General features: G+C 42.6%; 1 protein-coding gene across 1 annotated transcript; it reads right to left on the bottom strand.

Annotated features, from left to right (window-relative positions):
* Positions 1–527: 527 nt before the first annotated feature.
* On the bottom strand, positions 528–23,352 carry UBASH3A (ubiquitin associated and SH3 domain containing A). The gene is made up of 14 exons (XM_035116531.2): positions 23,228–23,352; positions 19,769–19,822; positions 18,085–18,271; positions 17,346–17,544; positions 16,726–16,895; positions 13,524–13,732; positions 12,224–12,329; positions 9,953–10,061; positions 9,015–9,137; positions 7,795–7,887; positions 7,060–7,204; positions 2,938–3,044; positions 2,217–2,323; positions 528–794 (listed from the first exon to the last, which is right to left on the bottom strand). Exons 1-14 carry the CDS (start codon positions 23,338–23,340, stop codon positions 657–659), a joined length of 1,860 nt encoding a protein of 619 aa, XP_034972422.2. The 5' UTR covers positions 23,341–23,352; the 3' UTR covers positions 528–656.
* Between the last annotated feature and the right edge of the window lie 310 nt (positions 23,353–23,662).

Here is a 23,662-nt window from a genome sequence, read left to right on the forward strand (position 1 = left end):
CTTCCCATCTGCTGTTGTGACAGAGCAAGAAAGGGAGAGGAAGACTAGGGGAAGATGGAATTTTGTCTGCAGAAGACATGCTGTCTATAGATGGAAGTGAGAAGGTGTGTGTTTGTGTGTAGAATGCTTCATCTTAGAATTTAAGTGAGGACAGAATTTAAAGTAGTCGTCATAATGATTTTATCACACAAATGCCAGCTCAGGAAATCACTTGCAGATATGGAACTGAAATGTGAAGTTGATCTTATCAGCAATGTACAGTTTTTGCAACAGCAAAAGCAATACTTTTATTCTTGCTTCATAAAAAAGAACTGTAAGGCATTTAACAGTTCCCGTATCTAATTACTGCTGCAGTTATTTGATGGAAGCAAGTGTGGGAATCAGAGGAAATTCCACTCCTCTTTATTACACTAGAAATGCAGTTAAAAGTGAAATGTGTAGATTTTATTTCTTGTTTCAAGAAAGACAGAAACAACAACAACAACAAAAACCATAAACACATTTCACGTAAAATGTAAAAGCCCATTCCCAAATTCTATTCCATTCCATTATTTGGCTATGACCAAGAAACAGTCTGCAGAGCAAGGTTTTGAAATAACAGCGAGATTCTGTTGAATCAGAAATACAAATCCACAAGTAGAGTGAATGAACATTGCTTAATGGTCCGGAAGGATGTGTTTCCAACTGAAGGCAGCATTTGCTCCATGGGTTAACATCTTGACTGGTGGCTTAATCATTTGCCATTTCTTCTCTTCTTTAAGCTCTTCACAGAAGCACATGCCCAGTGAAGGAATCTAGTAAAGCAGAAAAGATTTCAAGATGGTTTATTATTATTATTATTATTATTATTATTATTATTATTATTATTATTATTATTAGGGCAAGAAAGTAAGTTACCCCCATATAAGCCAACACCACCATTAGTAACTGAATAGTTTTCATTATCCAAGAGTGTTAGGGGCAAGTCACTTGAGACGTTTGAAAGCAACAAATAATGGCTCACAAGGGCTTGAAGGAGTGAAGGTTATTTAAGCAGTGTAAAGTGGCTCAGAGGATCTGATAATTATGCTGTGGGTCCCTCTTTCTTCACCAACAGCACCAAGGATATTGTCAGCCAAATTCTAGTAATTCTCAAGGGTAAGGGGGAAAGCATAGTTCACTTGACTCCAAATTAAAAGGATTAGGTATCAAGCGAGGGCAATGACTGATCTCTGCCTGAACTCCTGTTGTTCTCTTACCCACATGTGTACACTCAACTGCTTCGATTGACGGAACGGGCACCACTACAGGTGCCACATAATACCCATTCCACATTTGTAAGAACATTATTGTTTAGTGTTGCAGCACCTGCCCTTTGGAACTTCCTGCCTATTGACATCAAACAGACACCTTCACTGTACTCTTTTCGGTGCCTGCTAAAAACATTCTTCTTTAGACAAGCCCACACAGATGCTTAGAAAGCTAAGGTAATTTTAATCTGTTTTAATACTTGTATGCTTTAAGGTACGGTTATGAATTTTTCCTCAGTTTTCTTGTTTTATCTTTCTGTAAACCCCTTTGAGTTTTTGTTTTGTTTTCACAATCAAGTGGTGTCTAAATTTCATGAAATGAAATGAAATGAAATAAATATTGCTAGGTGAGCAACCAGTCTGATTTGACACAAGGCAGCTTCTCCTGTTTCTAAGAGCAAACATGTATCACACTATGAATGCAGAGCAGAAAGACAGGAAACTGCTTTAGACAGAATCAGACCACTGGTTCTTCTAACCCAGTACTATTGACTTTCACTGGCAATGACTCTCCAGGATCTTGGGGGGTGGGGGTGGGTTTCCCAGCCCTTCCTTGAGATGCCAGGGATTGAATCCTGAACTACCTGCATTGCAAAGGATGTTCTCTGCCACTGAGCTATGGTCCTTATGGCAAGAAAAGTCTTAATTTCTGATGATTATGCACATAATAGGGGCAAACAAGCCTGAAGAACCAAGTTATTTCAAGCCAGTGGAATATTGGGAAGTGACCTGGGAGACCAGGGTTCAGATCCCCACTTGGCCTTGAAGCTCACGGGGTGAGCTTGGGCAAGTCCCTGCCTCTCATCCTAACCTGCTTCACAGGGTTGTTGTTGGGATTAAACGAGGGGAGGGAAAACCACAAATGCCACCTTGAGCTCCTTGGATAAAAAGGTGGGATATAAATGCAACAGACAGGGAGGGCCTTACCTTTCGAATGAACTGGGGAAAGTCACCGCTCTCTCTGGCAGGAAGGCCCAGTAATGGTCGAGTGAGGGAATCTAGAGATGAGCCATGGCCAACAACCAGGATGGTGCCTATTGTTAGAAGTGGATCTTCTTAGAGTAGTTTATTAAGGTAGTGCAGGGGTGGGGAACTTCAGTGCTGCAGGAGCACAAATGCAGCCTTCCACATTTCCCTATCTAACCCTTTGGACTCTCCCCAAGCCACCCATCTCACTTGCGCTACTTTGAACCTCCTTGAGTGCTTTTGCCAGGCTGGAATGTGCCCTTGCGTTCAAGCAATGGCACTTGATTGCCTGGGTGAAGGCTAAAGAGGGGTGTATGAGGAGTGTGTGTAGAAACTAGCCTACAGTGGAAAGGTAAAATTTACATTCATTGTGCTGCTCATTTTTGCTTCTGGCCCCTCCCACCATTGCTATGTTGCTCCTGAAAGGTTGCTGAAAAAGGAATGCGACCTTCAGTCTGAGGAGATGATGATGATGATGATGATGATAATCTGGATCATCTGATTGGGTTTCCCCACCCCTGAAGGAGTACTAGTGGTGCTTGAGAACTTTCAGGCCTGCATATGTTCTAGCCCGCCTATATTTTGGTTGCCATAAAGGCATTTTTTAAAAGAGCAAATTTGTGCTTGTGATTCTGTCCTTGAAGATTTAAAGCAATGAAATCAAGAGTTACCATAGAGTTACCTTCGGTTGCACAGGAGCCGACAATCTGTTTTATACTTGCAGAGCATCTGTTCACATAGTCCTCATAGCCTTCGGATGCCATCAGAGAAGAAAGAGGAAAATGACACCTGTTAACGAAATCCACTTGGTTAACATTTGTTGGCTCGAAGGAAACGTTAGGCTTGGAACATTTGAATGCCATTCCAGGCTCCATCACTTAACCTGCTTGATGGTTTTAGGAAATTGTTCATTTAGAGCATGAGTGGGGAACCGTATTTAGCCAGTGGGCCAGATCCTTATCTCCCCCAACCCTGTATGGGACAACTTTGACAGGTAGGCAGAACCACTCACTGGATGTTATCATGATGGCAGGTGAATGATACCTGCCAAAAGTCAAAGGAGGTTGCTGTAGCTACTAAGCTGACTGGCAGTAACAACAACCTCCTTTAAGAGGCACTTTCAGAACCTTTGAAAGAGACTTGATGTAGCTGATCAGTGGTTATAAAGGGAAGCCCCTTTATAAACAGGGGGTAGAATCTATAGAACATGTGCTTCTGTTTTGTAATTGATTTGATGGAAGATAAAACCCCAAAGGTATTGCTCTTAGTGCCTAAATTTCTATCAGTAGTGGTGAGAACAAGAGAAAAACCCAGCATCTGAAACAGCATCTTCAGGGACTAGCTTGAAATGATTGTAGCTTTATATAATAGTTTTTATGTTACCCTATCTGTTTTTCTCTGATATTCTTGTGTTTTGGTCTATTGGCGGTAATAAATGGATTGATTTGATAAGGGAACAAACAACAAAGAAAAGTATTTTTCCAGCAAGCCTTCCTCGCAACCTTATGGGATTTGATGAGCAAAACATGCCCTAGCTGCCTTGAGGTCACTGAAGTACAGAAGTATAGAAGTTGTTTGGATTTGTAAACCCCCCCCCCAAAAAAAACCCCTCTATAAGATTCATTTATTTTATGATTTTGTTTTATTAATTAATTTTCTATCCTTCCAAGGTGCCCAAGGGTTGGAAAATAGCATTGTTGTAAAACTGCTTTTTGATAAAAGGAGGGGGGGGGGTGATTTTGCTAACAACTCCCTTTAAAGCTGAGGATGTTGTTCTGTGCTGAGTCATACAACAAACAGATAAGAGTTGTTTTCCCACCCCCTCCCAGAGCACACATATGGTCAGCCAAAGTCATTTTTTTTATCAGCTGAACAATTTCCACAGTTGAATCATTCACCGCAGCCTTTTGCCAAAAGGACTCCAAGAGGAAGCTACAAGACTACAATCGATCCTGTGCTAGTTATTGTTTCCTGTTCTGTTTGAGGTTTTGCAAACTGCCCTGAACCACAGAACCCCATTGCCACAGAGGGTTAAGAAAGAGAAGACTAAGCACGGTTGATGAAAGTGCAAGAATAACTACTTTTTACAAAGTGTGCAAACTTTTTGTACCTATAATATATGGTGTTATTATTGTTCAGAAATGTGATTAAACGTAGAATCTAAGCTGCTTTGCTTCTAAAGTGTCTCCACTAACACCCATCATTGCACTAGCAGCAATTGCTCTTGATTCTTCCCAAACAGTTGCTTGTTATGTGTTTCTTTTTAAAATGTGTTACCTTTACTTTGATAATAATAATAATAATTTATTATTTATACTACGCCCATCTGGCTGAGTTTCCCCAGCCACTCTGGGCGGCTTCCAACAGAAAAATAAAACACAATAATCTATTAAACATTAATGCCTCCCTGAACAGGGCTGCCTTCAGGTGTCTTCTAAAAGTCTGGTAGTTTGGTAGTTGTTTTCCTCTTTGACATCTGTTGGGAGGGCGTTCCACAGGGATATATTCTGCAACTAGCCTAGATCAAGGGTAGTTTTTTTTTGGGGGGGGGGTCTGATCTGGATCCCCGAGCCATTTTTTCTTGCCTCTCTGAAGATCTCACCAATTTTAGCAGCAGTGGCAAAATGAAAATAAAAGAAAGTACACACAGTGCTAGGATAAGTGGGGCCCAGTGCTTGGATGAGGATGCAAATCACCCCCCCCCCATCTTCAGTTTGATCATTCAGTAAATGGAAGGGGGCATGGAGCAGCTAGGAGGTGGGGGACACAGTGTGCCTGTGTCTACGTGTCTGCCTCAGAGGACATACATGATAGAGTATTGGATGAGTAAGAGATAACATGCCCCTTGGGCAAATCAAGCTTAGTCATAGATAATAAGGTAAAGGTAAAGGGGCCCCTGACCATCAGGTCCAGTCGTGTCCGACTCTGAGGTTGCGGCGCTCATCTTGCTCTATAGGCCGAGGGAGCCGGCGTTTGTCCACAGACAGCTTCCGGGTCATGTGGCCAGCATGACAAAGCTGCTTCTGGCGAACCAGAGCAGCACACGGAAACGCCGTTTACCTTCCCGCCGGAGCAGTCCCTATTTATCTACTTGCACTTTGATGTGCAGGAGCTGGGACCGAGCAACGGGAGCTCACCCCGTTGCAGGGATTCGAACCGCTGACCTTCTGATCGGCAAGCCCTAGACTCTGTGGTTTAACCCACAGCGCCACCTGGGTCCCCAGTCATAGATAATATAACAACATTATACACTATAATGGAAGTACTATCTCATTGATTTAAGAGATCTAGGTTTTCTCCTACCCCTCTCCCTGCCAACCCTAGTTGCAATGGAGACCAGACTACGCTTCCCTTCTGCTGTCTAGCTTATTAAAAGAGGCATTGGTTTATTGCACTGGAAGAGCTTATTTCTACGCTCTTGTCTGCATACTGTAACAGAGCATAGAGTTGGCCTTAGGTGCCCAAGCCGAAGAAGACCCTGTCTCCTTGATTCAGTGAAGTCCCCTTATACCATACCACTTGCTTGTTCCAGTCACTGGTGCTGTCTCTTCAGCAGCAGCTTATAGATTTTCTTACAGTTAAGGGATATAGACATTTTGCTAATATATAAGTTAAATAAATAAGGGCATCACTTAGACACACAGGACTTAAGAACATAAGAACAGCCCTGCTGGATCAGACCAATTATCTAATTCATCTAAACTTCTGTTTCCAGCAGTTGCCATCTACTGTAGATGCCTTCAGAAAGTACATAAGCAAGGCATAAAGGCAACAGCCCTCCCTTAATGTTTATCAGCCAACAATTGGCTTTCAGTTGGGCAGAAGCAAGGAATGGGTTTTCTTCTCTGGCTCCTAGTCCTCAGGCCAACAACACAAATGTGGGCTCTTGGCTTCTAGCTCTAGCACAGCCTTGCTCTAGCAAGGAACACAAACAAAGGAATTATTCCATGCTTGCAGAGATAAGTGAAGCATCCATTTCCAGGTCTGCCTTTCACAGGATGTTGTAGTAGCCACTAAACCACAATGACAATAGGAGCAAATAGAATTGGGCTGAATTTCTTAGAAGTTGGCTTGCAGTACTCCCATCTTGGGAAGGGATGCGGGTGGCGCTGTGGGTTAAACCACAGAACCTAGGGCTTGCCAATCAGAAGGTTGGCTGTTCAAATCCGTGCGACGGGGTGAGCTCCCGTTGTTCGGTCCCAGCTCCTGCCAACCTAGCAGTTCAAAGGGACATCAAAGTACAAGTAAATAAATAGGTACCGCTCTGGCAGGAAGGTAAACGGCGTTTCCATGCGCTGCTCTTGTTCGCCAGAAGTGGCTTAGTCATACTGGCCACGTGACCTGGAAGCTGTACGCCGGCTCCCTTGGCCAGTAAAGTGAGATGAGCGTCGCAACCCCAGATTCGTCCGCGACTGGACCTAATGGTCAGGGGTCCCTTTACCTTTACCTTTACTCCCATCTAATTCCTGACTGTAGTATTAAATGATTAATACTACATCTGATAATGAATAGAGACTATCCTACCTGAGTGAGTAAGAACACACTTGCTACATTCTGTTAATTCTGATGACCATAAAGAGAAGTGTTTGGTTCAGCTCTGGGTAGTCACTCTTTCTTAGTCACACACATCACAACATTTAGGCACCATTCTGGAAACATGCTCATGGTTTGCCTCATGGTTTGGCAGCAGCAGGACTGGGGGAAGCAGTGCAGTGAAACCTGTACATTTGCCCATTCGCGCTAAGCCATGGTTTGGCTTATTATTATTATACAATAACTGGGTTTCTGTAACTGTAGTGCTTACTTGTATGTGGTATCTATACTGTAATTGGCCTCTGTCAATTCTCTCTGTGTCATAAAAGAGGGAACAACTGTGCTTATCTCCCACTTAGTCCATTCAAAGAGTCCAGGTTCTATACAAATCTTGGCTTTTTGTTCCAGCTGAAGCCCTGCAATGATCAAAGCCGATATTAAAACAAAGAAAATCATATAGAACCTGTTTAAGACCAAATCTTGCATTCAATAAACATTCCAAAAAGTCTTATGGAAAGTATTTATGTGGTGTGATCTGGAATAAGTAATGTCCCAGAGGTTAATTATTTTGTCTGTCTGTTTTCTCTCCCCGAGAAAAACAGCTCTGTTCCCCCTCTGCAGCAGTAAAAATGCCACAGTAAAAAATTAAGGCTGTGTGCGCACCCAAAGAATCCTGAAAAAATGTAGTTTCCCCCAGTACATAACTCCCAGCACCCTTAACAAACAACAGTTCCCAGGATTTGCTGGGGGAAATATTTATTTATTTCATAAGATTTATATACCACTTGATTGTAGAAAAAACCCCTCATAATGTGCTTTATATGTATGGTGTGCCTACAGCCTCACAGAAAAACCAAATCCACTGCCTGAACTGGCTTTCTCACTCTGCCTGGTGGTAGAACTGGCCCTGAGAAAATGCTTCTCCTTCAAAATAGTTGAGATGCCAGCACACCACTTCAGCCTTGATTGGTTCCATACATCCCTTCTGTCAGAAAGGGTCACTTACCTTCTAATACATATTGAGAAGTTTGGATACAGCGTAGTGCTGGGGAAGAGTAGACACAGCTAATGACCACTTCCTTCTCGAGCAGGGCTTCTCCTGGGAATGAAGAAGCACAAAAAAATCCTCCACAAAAAGAAAATATGGGTGCAAAGCATGTTCATATGGATTGCGGGCGGGAGCTTTCATTCCCATATGCATTGTTTTGTGTTCTAATATACAATTGAAATGGATGGACTCATTCAGGGATACTTTCTGAATTAAGAAGCAATGAAGAAGAACTACTAGAGTCTTTGTGGAAATTGAGTTGAAATTTATGATTCTCGTTAAACAATTCTGTAAAGGGTGCCATTGTATTGCCTGAAATATGTTCACGCCTATTTCTGTTCAACACTGAGCTACTGTTTGTCTATCTACTAGTGTTGCCCCACATTACAGCCCTTGTGAGCTGCTATGTTGTTGCTCTTCCAAAATTAAGCTGAAAGTAAAATTAAATGGAAGTTCCATGGCCCACACAAGCACTTCACAGAGTGCTATATTATCCAGTAATTCATTGCTGCCCTTACCATTATTACATAGAATGAGGTGGTCATTCTCAGCCTTAAAAGTGGTCAGCAGCCCCAGGCCCTTCCTCCTAATCACCCCAGTCATTTCCCTCGGTTGGAGGAGAAAACTGTGTGCACCACACCATGTCCTGTGCTTGCCTAAGCCAGCTTGAAGCCTTCAGTTACAGTGGAGAACACTTTCCCATCACCAGTGCTGAACTTAGGTTTGGAATTGGTGTGGGCATCTTCTCCTTTGCCTCAATATATCTTTGGCCAGCCCTGAGCAACGCTCTTCTCCATGACCAAGATCTTCCACCTGTTCAGCAAAGGCCCACCCAGATACATTCAGCAATGAAGAAGTTGCTTGTTTAAGTTTTGACCAAAGTTTGGTTCATGCAGGCTTCTGGTTAAACGAGATGCTACTTTCTGGTGAGAAATATTGCTGTCATTAATGAGGGTGAGATTATGGATTGAGGACACCTGTATTATCCAGTATGAACTGGACTTAAATCCCTTCTGTTATGGTGGACATGCTCATTGTGGCTGGATACCTTCATGGTGAGATAGCACATCCACCTTGCATTCTGGAAAGCTATTGCCAGCATGGTCTCTGATTGACTTGGTGGAAAATCTGAACCACCAAGCCCTTCTGTCTGTTGTCCCAACTTCTGTTTAGCTTACCTATTAGCCTAGACTGGAAAATACCACAACATGATAAAGGAGGATCATGTTCAAAGTTCTTGATGCTATCTTTTCGATTTGGTAGACTGGTGGGGTAATTGAGGTCAGCTCGGTGATATTTTCCTGGAACAAATTCAGAATGCTTTTTACAACTAATGCTAGAACTTCCACAGCAAATCTAATTTTATTTTTCTTAGGTTTGCTTTTAATCCATTATAGCCTAGGTGTCTTTAGAATGCTACCACTACTACAATCTCAGTTCCCCACCCATCCAATAGAGTCACTGAATCATAGAATTGTAGAGTTGGATGAGACCCCAAGGATCATCTAGGCTAACCCTCTGCAATGCCCAAATCTCAACTAAAGCATCCATGACAGATGGCCACCCTACCTATGCTTAAAAACCTCCAACGAAGGAGAGTCCACAACCTTCTGAGGGAGTCCATTCCATTGTTGAAAAGCCCTCACTGTTGGAAAATGTTCCTGATGTTTAGTTGGAACATTCCTTCTTGTAACTTGAATCCATTGGTTCAAGTCCTACCCTCCAGAGCAGGAGAAAACAAGCTTGCTCCATCTTCCATGTGACAGCACTTTAGATATGTGAAAATGGCTATCTGATATCGTCTCAGGCTAAAATACCCAGCTCCTTCAACTGTTCCTCATAAGGCTTGATTTCCAGACCCTATCTTAGCCTAAGTTTACTGATTTTAGAGTCTGATGCATAAGTTGCACAGCCCCTGAAAATGCTGCTTTATTAATTCATGATGAACCCATTTCAAACTCAAGGCAACTTGGGAACTCACAGAGAGATCATTTCCATTCTCAACAGGGTTTCCAGGGAGCAGATGGGCTAATCATTTTTGTTTGTTCATTACTGTTAATATGATACCTTACTTTAGGTCAAATCTGCTGTATCAGATCCCCAGCCTTCCTCTTACCATCTGCATCAAAACACTGCTGGACCCAAGACTTCCCAAACACTTGATCTACCCTTTCTCCATGGCGAATAATCAAGAGGCCTCTTGGGACTGTGCTTTTCCCAGGGAGCTGGAAGAAATTGCATTACAACTCTGCTCATTAAAATGACAGAAACTTTTAGATAACCAGAAGTTTAAATGCGCAGAAGTATTATTTGCACCATGCTGCACTGGCATGGTCTCTACAAAATGGCACCTCTATAAATTTTAAGTGCATCAACCAGTGACACTGACATTCTTGTCACTGGGACAAATGGTGCAAGTTCAGATCCTGGTAAGAATGTAGGAATTTCCATGTTAAATCAAAACAATGTCTGGCTTATATAGTGTAGCAGGAGTGGGGAATATGTGGGCCTCTAGTTGCTGGGGAATACAGCTCTCATCATTCCTGGCCATTGGCCATGCTGGTTTGGGTTGATGGTAGCTGGAGTCCAACAAGATATGGGGGGAAACCACATTTTGTCCCCAGCAGAATTTAACCAGCTCCTTCTAAGAGGCTCACAAGTAGGATGTGATATATGGCTAGCGGTTGCTAGATTCTGAATTTGGGGTTGCTTTTATGATAAATCCACCAAAAGATGACATAGTCTAGGAGTACAAAACAGTCTATTAAAGCAACATGCTTTCGCCCGCTGACTACAATAACTGCTTGCCTTGTGGAGATCTGAATATAATGCATAAGAGAGCCCTGAGGCACAGACAGGAAGCCTGCGATGCTCCAGATCAGGGGTAGGCCACCTAAGGCCTGTGGGCCGGATGGGGCCCAATCGCCTTCTCAGTCTGACCCGTGGACGGTCCAGGAATCAGCGTGTTTTTACATGAGTAGAATGTGTCCTTTTATTTAAAATGCACCTCTGGGTTATTTGTGGGGCCTGCTTGGTCTTTTCACATAAGTAGAATGTGTGCTTTTATTTAAAGTGCATCTCTGGGTTATTTGTGGGGCCTGCTTGGTGTTTTCACATAAGTAGAATGTGTGCTTTTATTTAAAATGCATGTCTGGGTTATTTATGGGGCATAGGAATTCGTTCACATTTTTTTTCCAAAATATAGTCCGGCCCACCACATTGTCACAGTCCGGTCGGCGGGCGTCAGGACCAGAGGCAAGATGGTGGTGTAGAAGCAGGAACAGGTGCAGGGCTGAGGGTCCAGCAGCAGGCAGTCACAGGGTCAGGGAGCAAGGCAGAGGCGAAGACGAAGGTCTGGGAGTCAAGGAGCAAGGCGTTGACAAGGCGAAGGTCCAAGGAGCAAGGAGCAAGGAGCAAGGCGAAGGCTCAAGGAACAAGAAGCACGGCGAAGGTTCAAGGAACAAGAAGCAAGGCGAAGGTTCAAGGAACAAGAAGCAAGGCGAAGGTACAAGGGTCGAGGATCAAGGCGTCGGCAAGGCACGGGTCCACGGAGCAAGGATCAAGACGTCGGCAAGGGTCCACAGAGCAAGGATCAAGACGTCGGCAAGGCAAGGGTCCACAGAGCAAGGATCAAGGCGTCGGCAAGGCAAGGGTCCACGGAGCAAGAATCAAGACGTCGGCAAGGCAAGGGTCCATGGAGCAAGGATCAAGACGTCAGCAAGGCAAGGGTTCACGGAGCAAGGATCAAGAAGCCAGATGCAACCAGGCAGGGATAGTGTTGCTGTGGCAAAGAGCTGAAGGGAAATGCTGAGCTTTTATCCCTCCCAGCTCCTGCCACCAGGTGCAGTGAGGCATCAAGTGGCCTCACCTGAGTGACCACTCCTTGCCTCTCGAGCACAAGCTGAGGTCTTCACCTGTGTGGCCACGCCTTGCTTCTCCAGCATAAGCTGAGGCAGGCCCCAGTCCTGCAAAGCACTACAGGCCCCAGAGCCTGACTCCTGCCCATACTCCTGACACACATGGTCTGAGGGACGGTGGACCGGCCCACGGCTGCAAAAGGTTGCTGACCCCTGCTCCAGATGTTGAACTACAGCTCCCATCACCCCTGACCAACAGCCATGCTCTGGGGGTGATGGGAATTGAGGTCCAATAGCACCCAGAGGGCCACAGGGTCCCTATCTCTTCCCCAAGGTTTTGAAAACTGGTTCACTTCTGAAAACAGAAATCCTTCTGCCTAGGCAGGTTTCTTTATGTTACACTTCATGTGATGTTGAAACCCCAAAACTGTCTAAAATTTTACTTGCGCAAACCTATTTTGTACAGCAGCTTTTCTTTCACTAGCATTCATACACACTCCCTAGGATGAAGACATTCAAAAGCCAGTTACCTGAAGAGGAAGCATTTTGCCTGCATTTCTTGGCAAAGGATTTGGGTTTTTCAGTTTATTGCAAGACTCATTTTTATTCTTAGACTGCAGAGTGAACATATATTCTCTGTAAAAGAAAGTTGGATGACAGTGACTGAGAGAGGGATAATAAAATAGTGGAGAAATCCAGGCTCACGCTTCTTTTTGAAACCAAACACAAAATCCACGCTATGTGACATTAAGGCCACCCCCAGGCTGACCAAACCCACTGACCTCTGCAAAGAAGGTTGAGCCCACAATGGTTTTCTGAATGACAATATGGCAGACTGTAGAAATAAATAATCTATGAATATAGCCAATGTATATTTGCTATATTGTGCTCCCAATTTTCTTACATGGTAAAGAGGGCAGCCTCTTAAATTGCCACTTTCCTTGTGATTTATGGAGATGTATGGTGGTTGTGTGACATCTGTTTATTTACAAATATTCAAGCTGAGTGTGGGAGAAAAACAAGCAGTTAGAAGGACCTTGTTAGAAAGACTGTGTTAATCTCTAGGTCTGAGAAAGTTAATGCTAGCCTCTAGAGTGCTTAATAAGTAAGACATGGCTAGTCTTCCAAACATCTTGAAAGAATGCTAGCTTCTAAGGCACATTGAAATATGATACTTGATAATTTCTAGAGCACTTAGAAAGACGGTGTATGACATACGATACGAAATAAATCCTACCCAATGATCTAAAATGTGGTCTAAACCACCATTTAAATCCATCTCAGCCAAATGAAGAGAACTACTCACTCTGAAACTTATATATATATATATATATATATATATATATATATATATATATGGTACCTAACACTATGGAAGCTGGCACTGTTGACACCCAGAAACCTCATCTAAATGTTGGAGAGGCTACACCTGCATAGGAACATACCTCCACATGTGGTGGGAATGCCCCAAAGTTCAATTGTTTTGGATATCGGTGTTGCAGGAAATCTCCAAAATAACAAAACAGGTAAGACTTCAGAACTAGCCTTTATTTCTATTATATGAGTCTGCACTGACATGCTAAACATAAGGGATCTAAAGTCTGGACCCAGTTCTATTCATTGGCTGTTTTGCTAATAATTCCTGAACTTAGTGCAGTTTCTCCAGCACTTATGCAGCATGGTGGAATACTACATTATTGTCTATTATACAGTGATCAGTCTGCACAGGGTTGACTTAATAACTAAAAGTGAAGGGTAATACAACTCAACTCTTATACAAGTGGAGAATGATATGGAATAGTTTGCACATATGCCATAAAAAATACTAACCTGTGTTTGACCCAGGTATCTGACTCGTTGGCTTTTTCTGTGTAATTTTCAGGAACAAATCCCCGGCACCCAGTTCTGTGGGAGATGCCAATCACCCAGCCTTCACAAACTTCAGTTTGCTTTGCCCGGTCAACATAAACCAGATCCCCAACTTTCAGCATCAGTTCATCAATGTTCTGAGGCTTATACTGGAACAGGGCCCTCAAAAGCTAAGAGAAATTGATTTTTTTTAAAAAAAAAAGAGAGAGAGAGAGAGAGAGAGAGAAAAGAGGAGAACAATAATGTGAGATACATTTTGTCAGATCCAGGAAAAGCAGAGACATTCCGGCATCTGCTTCAACTATATTTGAGACATTGAATCAGTTTATATTTGTAACAGGAGAAACCTTAGAGCAGGCATCCCCAAACTTCGGCTCTCCAGATGTTTTGGACTACAATTCCCATCTTCCCCGACCACTGTTCCTGTTAGCTAGGAATCATGGGAGTTGTAGGCCAAAACATCTGGAGGGCCGCAGTTTGGGGATGCCTGCCTTAGAGCTCAATGAAAGAGACGCTCACAGGCTTTACTGTTCATGGTATAACTGCAGTTATCTGATTATGTTAATATGATGTGTCATGGAAAACAGCTGCTTATCACAAAATAGGTTAAAAGCCTTTTTCAGTGGAGCAACTTACCAAGAAGGGTGAAACTGCTGCACTAGCTGGTGAGTCACTGTTGTTTCCTGGACTGGAGAGGGCTGAGGTAGTTGGTGCAGTGCAAATGCACTGACGAAACCAATCCAGCTCCTCTGTCAGGGCATTTGCACTGTACTGACCTCTCTGACACCTGACCCCTTTCCCTCCTGGTAAGCTACAATGATCCATTTGCCAGGAAGCTAACATAGAGGTTCTACCCCACACAGAAAGCTGCTTCTGCCTTTCATATATTCTTCTCTGTATATTCACTCAATGCACACTAAAAATAGATCTCTTTTGGTATAAGGCTAAAGTGCAGCTTTAATTCAGAAAAATGGGTGGGAGTAAAAAACAACAACCAGGGATGGGTGAATATGTCATTTTTTTATTAATCTCAGTTTCTCACTTTTCCAATATTAAGTTCAATTCCCCACATTTCAATATCAATTACCATTAAAAAAAAAGTACTCATGAAAATTCACCAGCAATTTAGTGCAATATTCTCCTAGAATACACAGATTTGCTTAATAAGTTTTGAAAGCAATTTCCCCTAATACAATGCCTTTTTTTTGCATGTTACATTCACTAATATACGCATTTATACGCACACATATGCATTTTGTACACTTTACTTGGCTGGAGAATTGCACTGCAAAATTCAGAGACGTGCAAATTTGTGTTGTGGTTCACACATTGTTTTGAAAGTGCAAATTCCCTTAAATGTGAACTGAATTGAAATTTTCACCTACCCCTAGTGCTACATCTATCAGTGGTCTGAGAAACCCTGGCATAAACATTGTTAGCAAAACAGGGAAATGTTGGAATCCGAGACCTCTCTTTTGTGCAAAGGATCTGGGACTCTCCAAGAAAATTCCTGGCGTGCAAAATGACTTTTCAGAGTAGAATGCCACGTAGCCAGACTAAAAGAAAGGATATCTTTCTGTTTCGTAAATGAAATTAAAGTGATCCATTGCCAAAAGCTTATCACGAAGGTGAGCACTCTATATCTAACCAAAACAAACACCCACAGAAAGTTCTTTCCAATTTCAAAGAGTAAGGTATCTAGTATGGGTGTTAATTTATTCAGAGAGTCTTCTCACATTTCTGAGTTGAACCACAATTTTAACTTGGGGACTCTTTAAGCTTCCAAGTGGCTTCAGCTGTCCAAAAGCACACATGAAAACCAAAACTAGGGAAATGTCCAGAGCTTGAGAGGGGAGGAGATGGGTTGGAGAGGTGACAGATAGTTCATTTTAATGGACAGGTCTAGCTTTTAAACACAGTGAATTATTTCCCCCAGACATTCAAATCATAGCAATGTGGAAGAGGGAATTCAACACTGTTAGTGTTTCATGTGGATTTATGCAAGTTAATAGAGATATCTCCCTCCAAATCCTAAGGTTTGTGTCAGAAGCCCATCCCCCACCAACAAGCCTTATTTATTTATTTATTTATTTACTTAATTTATATATCACCCTTCGTCCAAGGACCACAGGGCAGTTTACAGTATAAAACCACAAAATACCTAATGTAATAATAATAATAAAAAAACATTTTCTTCCTCTTGGAATAACAAAGTCCTTCCTGAGGGATTGCACTTTCCCCAACCTAGTCTTTCCTGGGGATCCATGCCCCTTTCTCATAAAGGTAAAGGGTAAAGGGACCCCTGACCATTAGGTCCAGTCGTGACCGACTCTGGGGTTGCGGCGCTCATCTCGCGTTATTGGCCAAGGGAGCCAGCGTACAGCTTCCAGGTCATGTGGCCAGCATGACAAAGCCGCTTCTGGCGAACCAGAGCAGCACATGGAAGCGCCGTTTACCTTCCCGCTGTAGCGGTACCTATTTATCTACTTGCACTTTGATGTGCTTTCAAACTGCTAGGTTGGCAGGAGCTGGGACCAAACAATGGGAGCTCACCCCATTGTGGGGATTTGAACCACTGACCTTCTCATCGGCAAGCCCTAGGCTTTGTGGTTTAACCCACAGCGCCACCCATGTCCCCTCCCTTTTCTCATATCTACATCCTATTATTCCCCCACCCTGAAAGAGTAAAGCCTGCATTTGCAGGAGGACAACTGCAGCTATTAATCTGAAATTCAGCAGATGTCAACTCCTCAGATGGGGCAACATTGCTGGCAAATTCCATCCAGTACTACAGAAAATAAAAAGGTTATTTGCTTTTCTATTGTTAAAAAAATTAAACTTTAGAGGTGCTTTGTATCAAACCCCTGAACGTATCTGCCTACAATTAACCCACTCAAAAAGGGTTGCTGTGCCTGCAAATTTCACCCACTTGTGATTGGGGAATGGGGAGTAGAGCCATTTTTAGATACCCAATAATATTGAATTGTGGGTCGTAGTAGGACTTTGTTTTTAACAGATCTGATTTGATTCCAAATAATGAACTGAACCGGAAAGACACAGAGAGGATCCAAAACAGATCAAGTTACTTTCCAAAACTACAGATACAGATATAAGGAAAACCTTGTGGTCAGTGCACATCCTCAGTATCTTGTAGTGTACACACCTGGTAATGTACAAAGCGCATATCTCTGGAATACAGAACTGCTGTCCACTGGCAGCTTTGCTTAGAATTGACTGATTTCGCCAGTTGTTCCAAAGTCTTTTGATGGTGAGGGTAAAATTTGTTGGCCAATGTAAGATGGAGCTGCTTTGTTGAAGGTTTTACACAGCAATCTACAACAACAACAACAACAACTGTCAAATAGTATTGAAGGATGAAATTAGTTTTCACTCTATTATTCCCAGAGTTGAATTTTTTTCATACTATGCTTTAAAAAGTCATTTTAAAAAATGCATTATAGCTCCGATTTATGGTGCAATCCTATGGGTGTCTACCCATTGAATTCAATGGGATTTCCTTCCAGTTAAGTTGGTAGGATTGCAGCCCTAGTACATACAAGCAGTTACACACGTGCAGGCTCCAGTGCACTCAGAAAGCTACACACAAGAAGGGGCTGCCTGGTGCTGCTTGATGTCAGGAAAAAAAGACGGCCTTTACAATATGCAAACTCCTGCAGAACTTTTCGTGACACTGAAATGGAGAGGGCAGCTTCTCTGCTTACGTGTGCCAACATGAAACAGGGAAAATCTCAACAGTGGCAATGAGTTTGTCAAAATAGTTACCTGCTAAAACAATAGCCTCTGAAGCAAAAGCTGCAGCAAACGACTTGAGGACATTTGCAGGGCCGTCGCTAACAAAGAAGCCAATGTAGGTGCTGGAGGAGTGTAGTGATAAGGAAATGATTGCCGGGAAGTAACCAGAAAACCTGTCGCCTGCTCTTTTCAAGGCTTCGTACAAGCCATCAACTTTTTGGTCTTCACACTGGAATAAAACCCACTAGTTACAGCCTTTCAATGGATTCATAAACTGCACCATTTTTTACAAGTAGGATCTGCAACGAAACTCTGCAGTGTTAAGTGTTTAAGCCAGCCATTTCCTCTTCCAAAAGACTCCATTACGGTCATCCACCCACCTGCTTTCCCACACACTCTCAAAATGTTCAGTTGACCTTTCAGGGCCACTGAGTATGCTAACCCCATATTAGCCAGTTTTAGCTCCCTCCCTTTAGAGTCCCCCCCCCAAAAAAAGGGTTTTTTCTTTTTTCTTTTGGCACTTCTGCAAATCTTGGAGCTTCCCCAGGTTGACTGATACCTGCCACTTGTAAATCGGCAGTATTTTTTGGCTAAGTAAGCAACAACACTCATTCCTGAACACTGGAAATAGATGGACAAGGCACACAACCAAGCAAAAATGGATGGATTAAAAAATGGCAAGCCCAGCAAATAGGTTCTGGGGCTGACTCTTGGCTGAAATCGAGAGACTTCAGTCATTGTCATCACAATGAATACTTTGTTCACTCACCGTAAAGAATTCAGAAAGTGTGATGTGTGGGAAAACTTCATGGGCTTTGTTTTTCCCACATTGGTTTTTGCTTTCTTTCCAAAATTCCATCAGTGTGTCATACAAAGCACCCGTCGGGCACAAATAAAGGGCATATTCCTGAGGGATTGGGTCTTCCAGTGAGGGATCATTGTAGTGAGAATGCAACCTGCAATGTAGAGATGAAGTTATATACGTATGACGGTGTTCTGCTAGAGCTGATTCATACTTTATGTAGGTGGTACAAAGTGATCTCACCAGAAATTGGGCAAAGATGCTGGCGCTGCTTCTCTGGCAGTAATGGCAGGGCAGGTGAGGGACCCACAGGAGGGCTTGGGCCTTGGGGGCTTCCGCTGCCTGAGGCAGCTGCTTCACCTCTCCTCGTGGATGTGCCGGACCTGATGCAGGGCATTTTAAACATATAGATTGCACCCACACTATGGCACCCCACCCCCAAATCCTGGGAACCATTTTTTTTTAAGATTGCTGAGAACTGTAGCTCTGTGAGCAGTAAACTACATCTCCAACTCCTTGAAAGATTCCATCAACGGTGTCTCCGAATATTTTTACACATCACCTGGGAAGACAGGCAAACTAGTGTACTGGGAGAAGCGAAGATCACCAGTATCGAAGCAATGATTCTTCAACATCCACTTCGTAGGACTGGTCATGTTGTGTGGATGCCTGATTATCATCTTCCAAAGCAACTACTCTATTCCGAACTTTAAAATGGTAAGCATAATGCTGGTGGTCAACAAAAGAGGTTCATAGACTCTCTCAAGGCAAATCTTTAAAAATGTAGTATAAACACCAGCAACTGGGAAACACTGGCCTGTGAGTGCTTCAATTAGAGAACAGCCTTTACCAAAGGTGTCATGGGCATAGCTGCCAAGTTTTCCCTTTTCTCGCGAGGAAGCCTATTCAGCATAAGGGAATTGCCCTTAAAAAAGGGGAGAACTTGGCAGCTATGGTCATGGGTTTTGAAGACGCTCGAAATCAGGACGAAAGGGAGGAACACGCTAAGAGGAAGGCACACTCACCATGATCAACTCCCGCCTGGAAACCTATGTCCCCACTATGGAAGGATGTGTGGATCCAGAATTGGCCTCCACAGTCACTTACAGACTCACTTTTAAAACCTTGTTTATGGAAGACAATCTTACTCGGCTATGAGCGATTGTCAAAGAAGAAGGGAAGAAGGAAGGAAGATCTTAAGGGGTCGGGAAACTCCCCACCAGTTTCTTTTTTTAGCAGAGGTGGTGAAGACTAGTTGGGCTCAGGCTGTGGGAAACATTTCATTGCAGGATGGAGTGGTGTCCGCCATCCTAAAAGAGGTTGTACTGCTGGCTGGAACTGACTGAGGTTGGTGGGGCACAGCACCATTTGCCCTAACAGGCCAGCCACCATTGTCATTCCCTGCCTTGTTGCAGAGGAGTGGTGGGAGGCAACAGCTGGGGAATCCCCAAGGGAGGAAGGCTCAGGGCAGGGGATTGATAGTAAATCTAACATACTGCCATACTGAATTTTCTCATTCCATCACTGAAATATATATTTGAGTTTGCTGCGATTTTGTAGCATCATTTCCTACAATGTCAGATACAGTCTTAGGGGAACCCCCCCCCCCCGCAAAAGATATCATTGAGAAGTACAGCTTTTACACACTCACCACTTTGCAGCATCTTCTGCTGTCTTTTGCCCAGTAGCTGCCAAAGCTTTTAGCCTGAGGAAAGTACAATGAACCCACTATGTGAGAACAAAGCCACAATCACATTTGAACAGTATGCTGCACTTCTGGTATTTGGCTGTGGGGAAGTTTTCTGAACATAATGGCTTACTGCATCAGCTAAATTTAGATTCTGAAACCAAGAATAAGGCTGCCTATCTTGCGTTTTAACAAGTTGTTAGATTTTCCACTTTCCAAACACCAGGACTTCCACCTGAATAAAGAAATTGTAGTTGATTCGGCATAATGGGTTTTGATTCATTAACTGATCAGTTTTGCTATTCCAACCCTGCCAGACACAAAGAACCATGAGATTCAGCAAACCCCCAAAGAGACATGATGAGCAAAAATGGGATAACAGCAGTAGAAAGGTTTGCTTTTGTAGGCCTCCAGATTTTGTAGGACTCGGACTCCCATCTGCCCCAGCCGGTATGGGCAACGATCAAGCAAAATTGAGTTGTAGTCCAACAACATCTTGGGGGCCCCATATTCCCCATCCCTAGTCCACAGAGGAGTTTACAATGGATAAATATGGCTTTTGCTGAGACAGAGAAGTTGTGTGTATGTGACCTCTGCAGCTGGACTGACAGGAGGTTGAGAACGGCCTCGTGAATTGATAATAGAGATGGATGAGAAATCCAATTCATTTCATGTTTTAATAAGAAATGATCTAATTTGCACTTTTTGAACCAATACAGAATCTGAAACACAGGTATCTCTCAAAATTCATAGTTCCCAGAATTTTATGATTAAGTTCTCCAGCTAAATAATATATACTAAAATGCATACATTAGGGAGGAATGTGCAAAAAAACCAACCCAACCCATATACATTAGTGGAAAAATAACAAAAATGCATTCTATTCTGGAAAATTGCTTGGAAAAATGTATATCTTAATCAAAACTATATACAAACATGTGTTTATTAGAAAACCACCATAAAATGCTAAAGGATATTCATTAGGATTTTTTTCCAAATAATAATAATAATAATTGCAAGTTGCAGCAGAAATATGGAGAACTGAATATAAGATTGGAAAAATGAGAAACTTAGAAAATCGAAATTGACACGTTCATTTACCCCTAGTCAATAATACTTTCGTTCTCACAAATTTGTCAATGACTCAATTGTCATTATGAAGAAAGAAGCGCCCATTGTTTTGGTTAAAAGAGACCTACATGACAGGGAAAGGGGGGTGCCTCTTCTCAGGTACAATCTCCATCTCCTGTGCTGTTGTGGTTTCCTTTGGTAAGCAATGATGTTAAAAATAGTTCAGGTTTAAAAATCGATTTCCTGTTTAACTGGGGAAACTTTTAGATCTATGTGAAGACCTTTTAATCAACTAAATGTTGCAGCCTTATATGCTTAAACATTACACCCACTCTTCTGGCTGTCATCCTCTTCCCTCTCTTCATGGTTTTGTTCCTGTGAGTTTAAAAGCAGCCTGACATGAAGACATTAAACTGGTGAAGCTTTCTCCATCACTTTACCTCCCTGAACTATTTAACCTGATTAATTTCTACGTGCCAGATTACCATTACAAAAAAAAAATTGTAGAAGGCAATAGTCTCTTATGGTAGCTTAGAGTTGACTTCAAGTACATGTTGACTATTTGCTGAAGAAGAATTTTCGAAACAGGGCCTTGTCCCGGCGCACTACTTCACCTGTCATATAAACTTCAAGAAATAAATAAGAAGAATCAAAGAAAAGAAAAGAATAAAAATAATAATAAGAGACTATTTGAAAAATTTGAATCATTCGAACTATTAGTCCAACACAATTTTACTTTTGTGGCCAGAGTTCTCGCCTTCTACAATTTTTTGTGTAAGCTTCAATCAAGAACTCCAACTTCTTTAGATTACCATTACAGACACCATACCAGATCACTGAAAAGTGGCAAACCTGCAAAATGTTTCCGTGTTGAATGTTGTGCATGCAAAACACTGCTTGTAAAAACACTGCTCATGTGTGATCATACAGCTCCATTCATACGAGAAATAAGCACAGCTACCCAAGTACTAGAGACACAAAGTTTCAAAAGGGATCAGAAGAAAATCCTGAGTGTGTAACTTCAGAACGTGTGTAACTTCTTTTCCTGTTCCTTTTTCTCATGTCTTTCAAATCACAAGCCATTATTTAAACTGTAAGCCATCTTGAGTGCTTTGGCAGAAAGACAGCCTATAAATATAGGCAGCACAGTAGGAAAGAATAAAAGCAAGCAAATGTGGCATTCAATTTGAGCTGCTCTGACACACAGATCTCATTTGGGAACCATAATTTGGAAACATATTGCACGGCTGCTGCTATCATAAAAAACAACAACAGTGAATTGCAGGTATACTCCCCTCAACATTTCTATCCTCTTTCAAGTGAGCAACATGGACTTACAGTTACGAACTTAATTCGCTCTGGAGGTCCGTTCTTAACCTGAACCAGTTCTTAACCTGAGGTACCACTTTAGCTAATGGGGTTTCCTGCTGCCGCCGCACCGCCACCGCGCAATTTCCATTCTCATCCTGGGGCAAAGTTTGTAGCCTGAGGTACTACTTCTGGGTTAGTGGAGTTTGTAACCCGAAGTGTTTGTAACCCGAGGTACCACTGTATGTGCATCACATGCCCACCGTAGTCCTTCTGCTGTTCCAACCACCTCAGCGTTCCAGTGCCACAGAATTTTAAATCACCACAAAAATGGTTACTGCTCCAGCTTGTGTAGAAGCTATCTCCAGCTAGGCCTCCCTCAGAATGCCACCAGGAGACATGACTAAGCAACATTAGTTAGATTAGGGATCTCATTGCAAGGCACCAGGGAAGGCCTATCTTTTAAAAGCATTGTGTAGAGAGCTTAGCTGCAGGTGCCACATAAATTATAAATATTACAGTTATTACTGTTAGCATTATTATTAAGCACCCTGAGAGCTGAGATTCCCCACAGGAGTCATTTATTTCATAGTGCATTTATTAGTGGTGGTAGTAGTTGTTGTAGTATACAGCCCTATACCCACAGGTCTCACAACATAAAATCACAATATACCATAAAAACTAAAATTAAACTAAAATAAAACACCCCTCCCCCCAACTATTCCGGGGTTTCAGGCTCTCTTACAGCTCTTGCCGTGGCAAATCTGACACAACATGCAGGGGCAACGTATTGGTCAATACAATAAATCATGACTTTATGGTAAAACTATGCCAAATAATCTCCCTCAACAGGTTTGGCTGCAGAAAGTCTAAGCATACCCATAAGTCTCTTGTGATACCCAACCCAAGAGCCGAGCTTGCTGCAATACAGAAGGGGATGTTCCGTGATGTCGATGGCGCCACACAGTCTTTTAGCTTACAGATAAAACTTTGCAAACAGATCAGAGAGGGCTTTATGGCACTGTTAACTCCAGAGGTACTCACGCTGTGTGTACGGGGAACTCAGCAGCCAAAAGAGGCTCCAGTAAGGACTGGGTCGTTCTGTTTTTGTACTTGTTCAAGATCTTGGCGTAGAGCGGTGTCTCGGCCTCCGCCATCTCTTCTCTTTCTCTTTTGGGAAAGCATGTAAGACAAACACACAGAGAAAAAGTGGAGAGGCAGAGTCTGTGAAGATAAAAATCAAAACCTCAAAACCTCCTCCGATCTTTTTGACACAAGCTGATATCCTGTTTTCGCAGCATGTTGTAGCTCTTACAATTACTACTGTAAGCAGGCTGGAAGGGAAAAACTGAATACAACACACAGGACAGGTCCCATGTGAGCTGCAAATGTCTATATACTGCAGTCCTATATGTAATTCTGTGACATATATCAACTAACTATGTCTACATTTCCTGGGTCATAATTTATTTTTACTCC

Source organism: Zootoca vivipara, chromosome 4 (genome assembly GCF_963506605.1).
Source record: "Zootoca vivipara chromosome 4, rZooViv1.1, whole genome shotgun sequence".
NCBI classification, from domain to species: Eukaryota; Metazoa; Chordata; class Lepidosauria; order Squamata; family Lacertidae; genus Zootoca; species Zootoca vivipara.

Excerpts from the sequence above, each read along its gene's own strand:
- UBASH3A (XM_035116531.2), bottom strand. The coding sequence starts at position 23,340 with ATGGCGGAGGCCGAGACACCGCTCTACGCCAAGATCTTGAACAAGTAC. Across the intron at positions 17,545-18,084 it reads CACTTTCTGAATTCTTTACG|TGTGAAGACCAAAAAGTTGA; the intron begins GTGAGTGAACAA and ends GTTTTATTCCAG. Across the intron at positions 7,888-9,014 it reads TTTCCAGTCTAGGCTAATAG|GAGAAGCCCTGCTCGAGAAG; the intron begins GTAAGCTAAACA and ends CTTCATTCCCAG.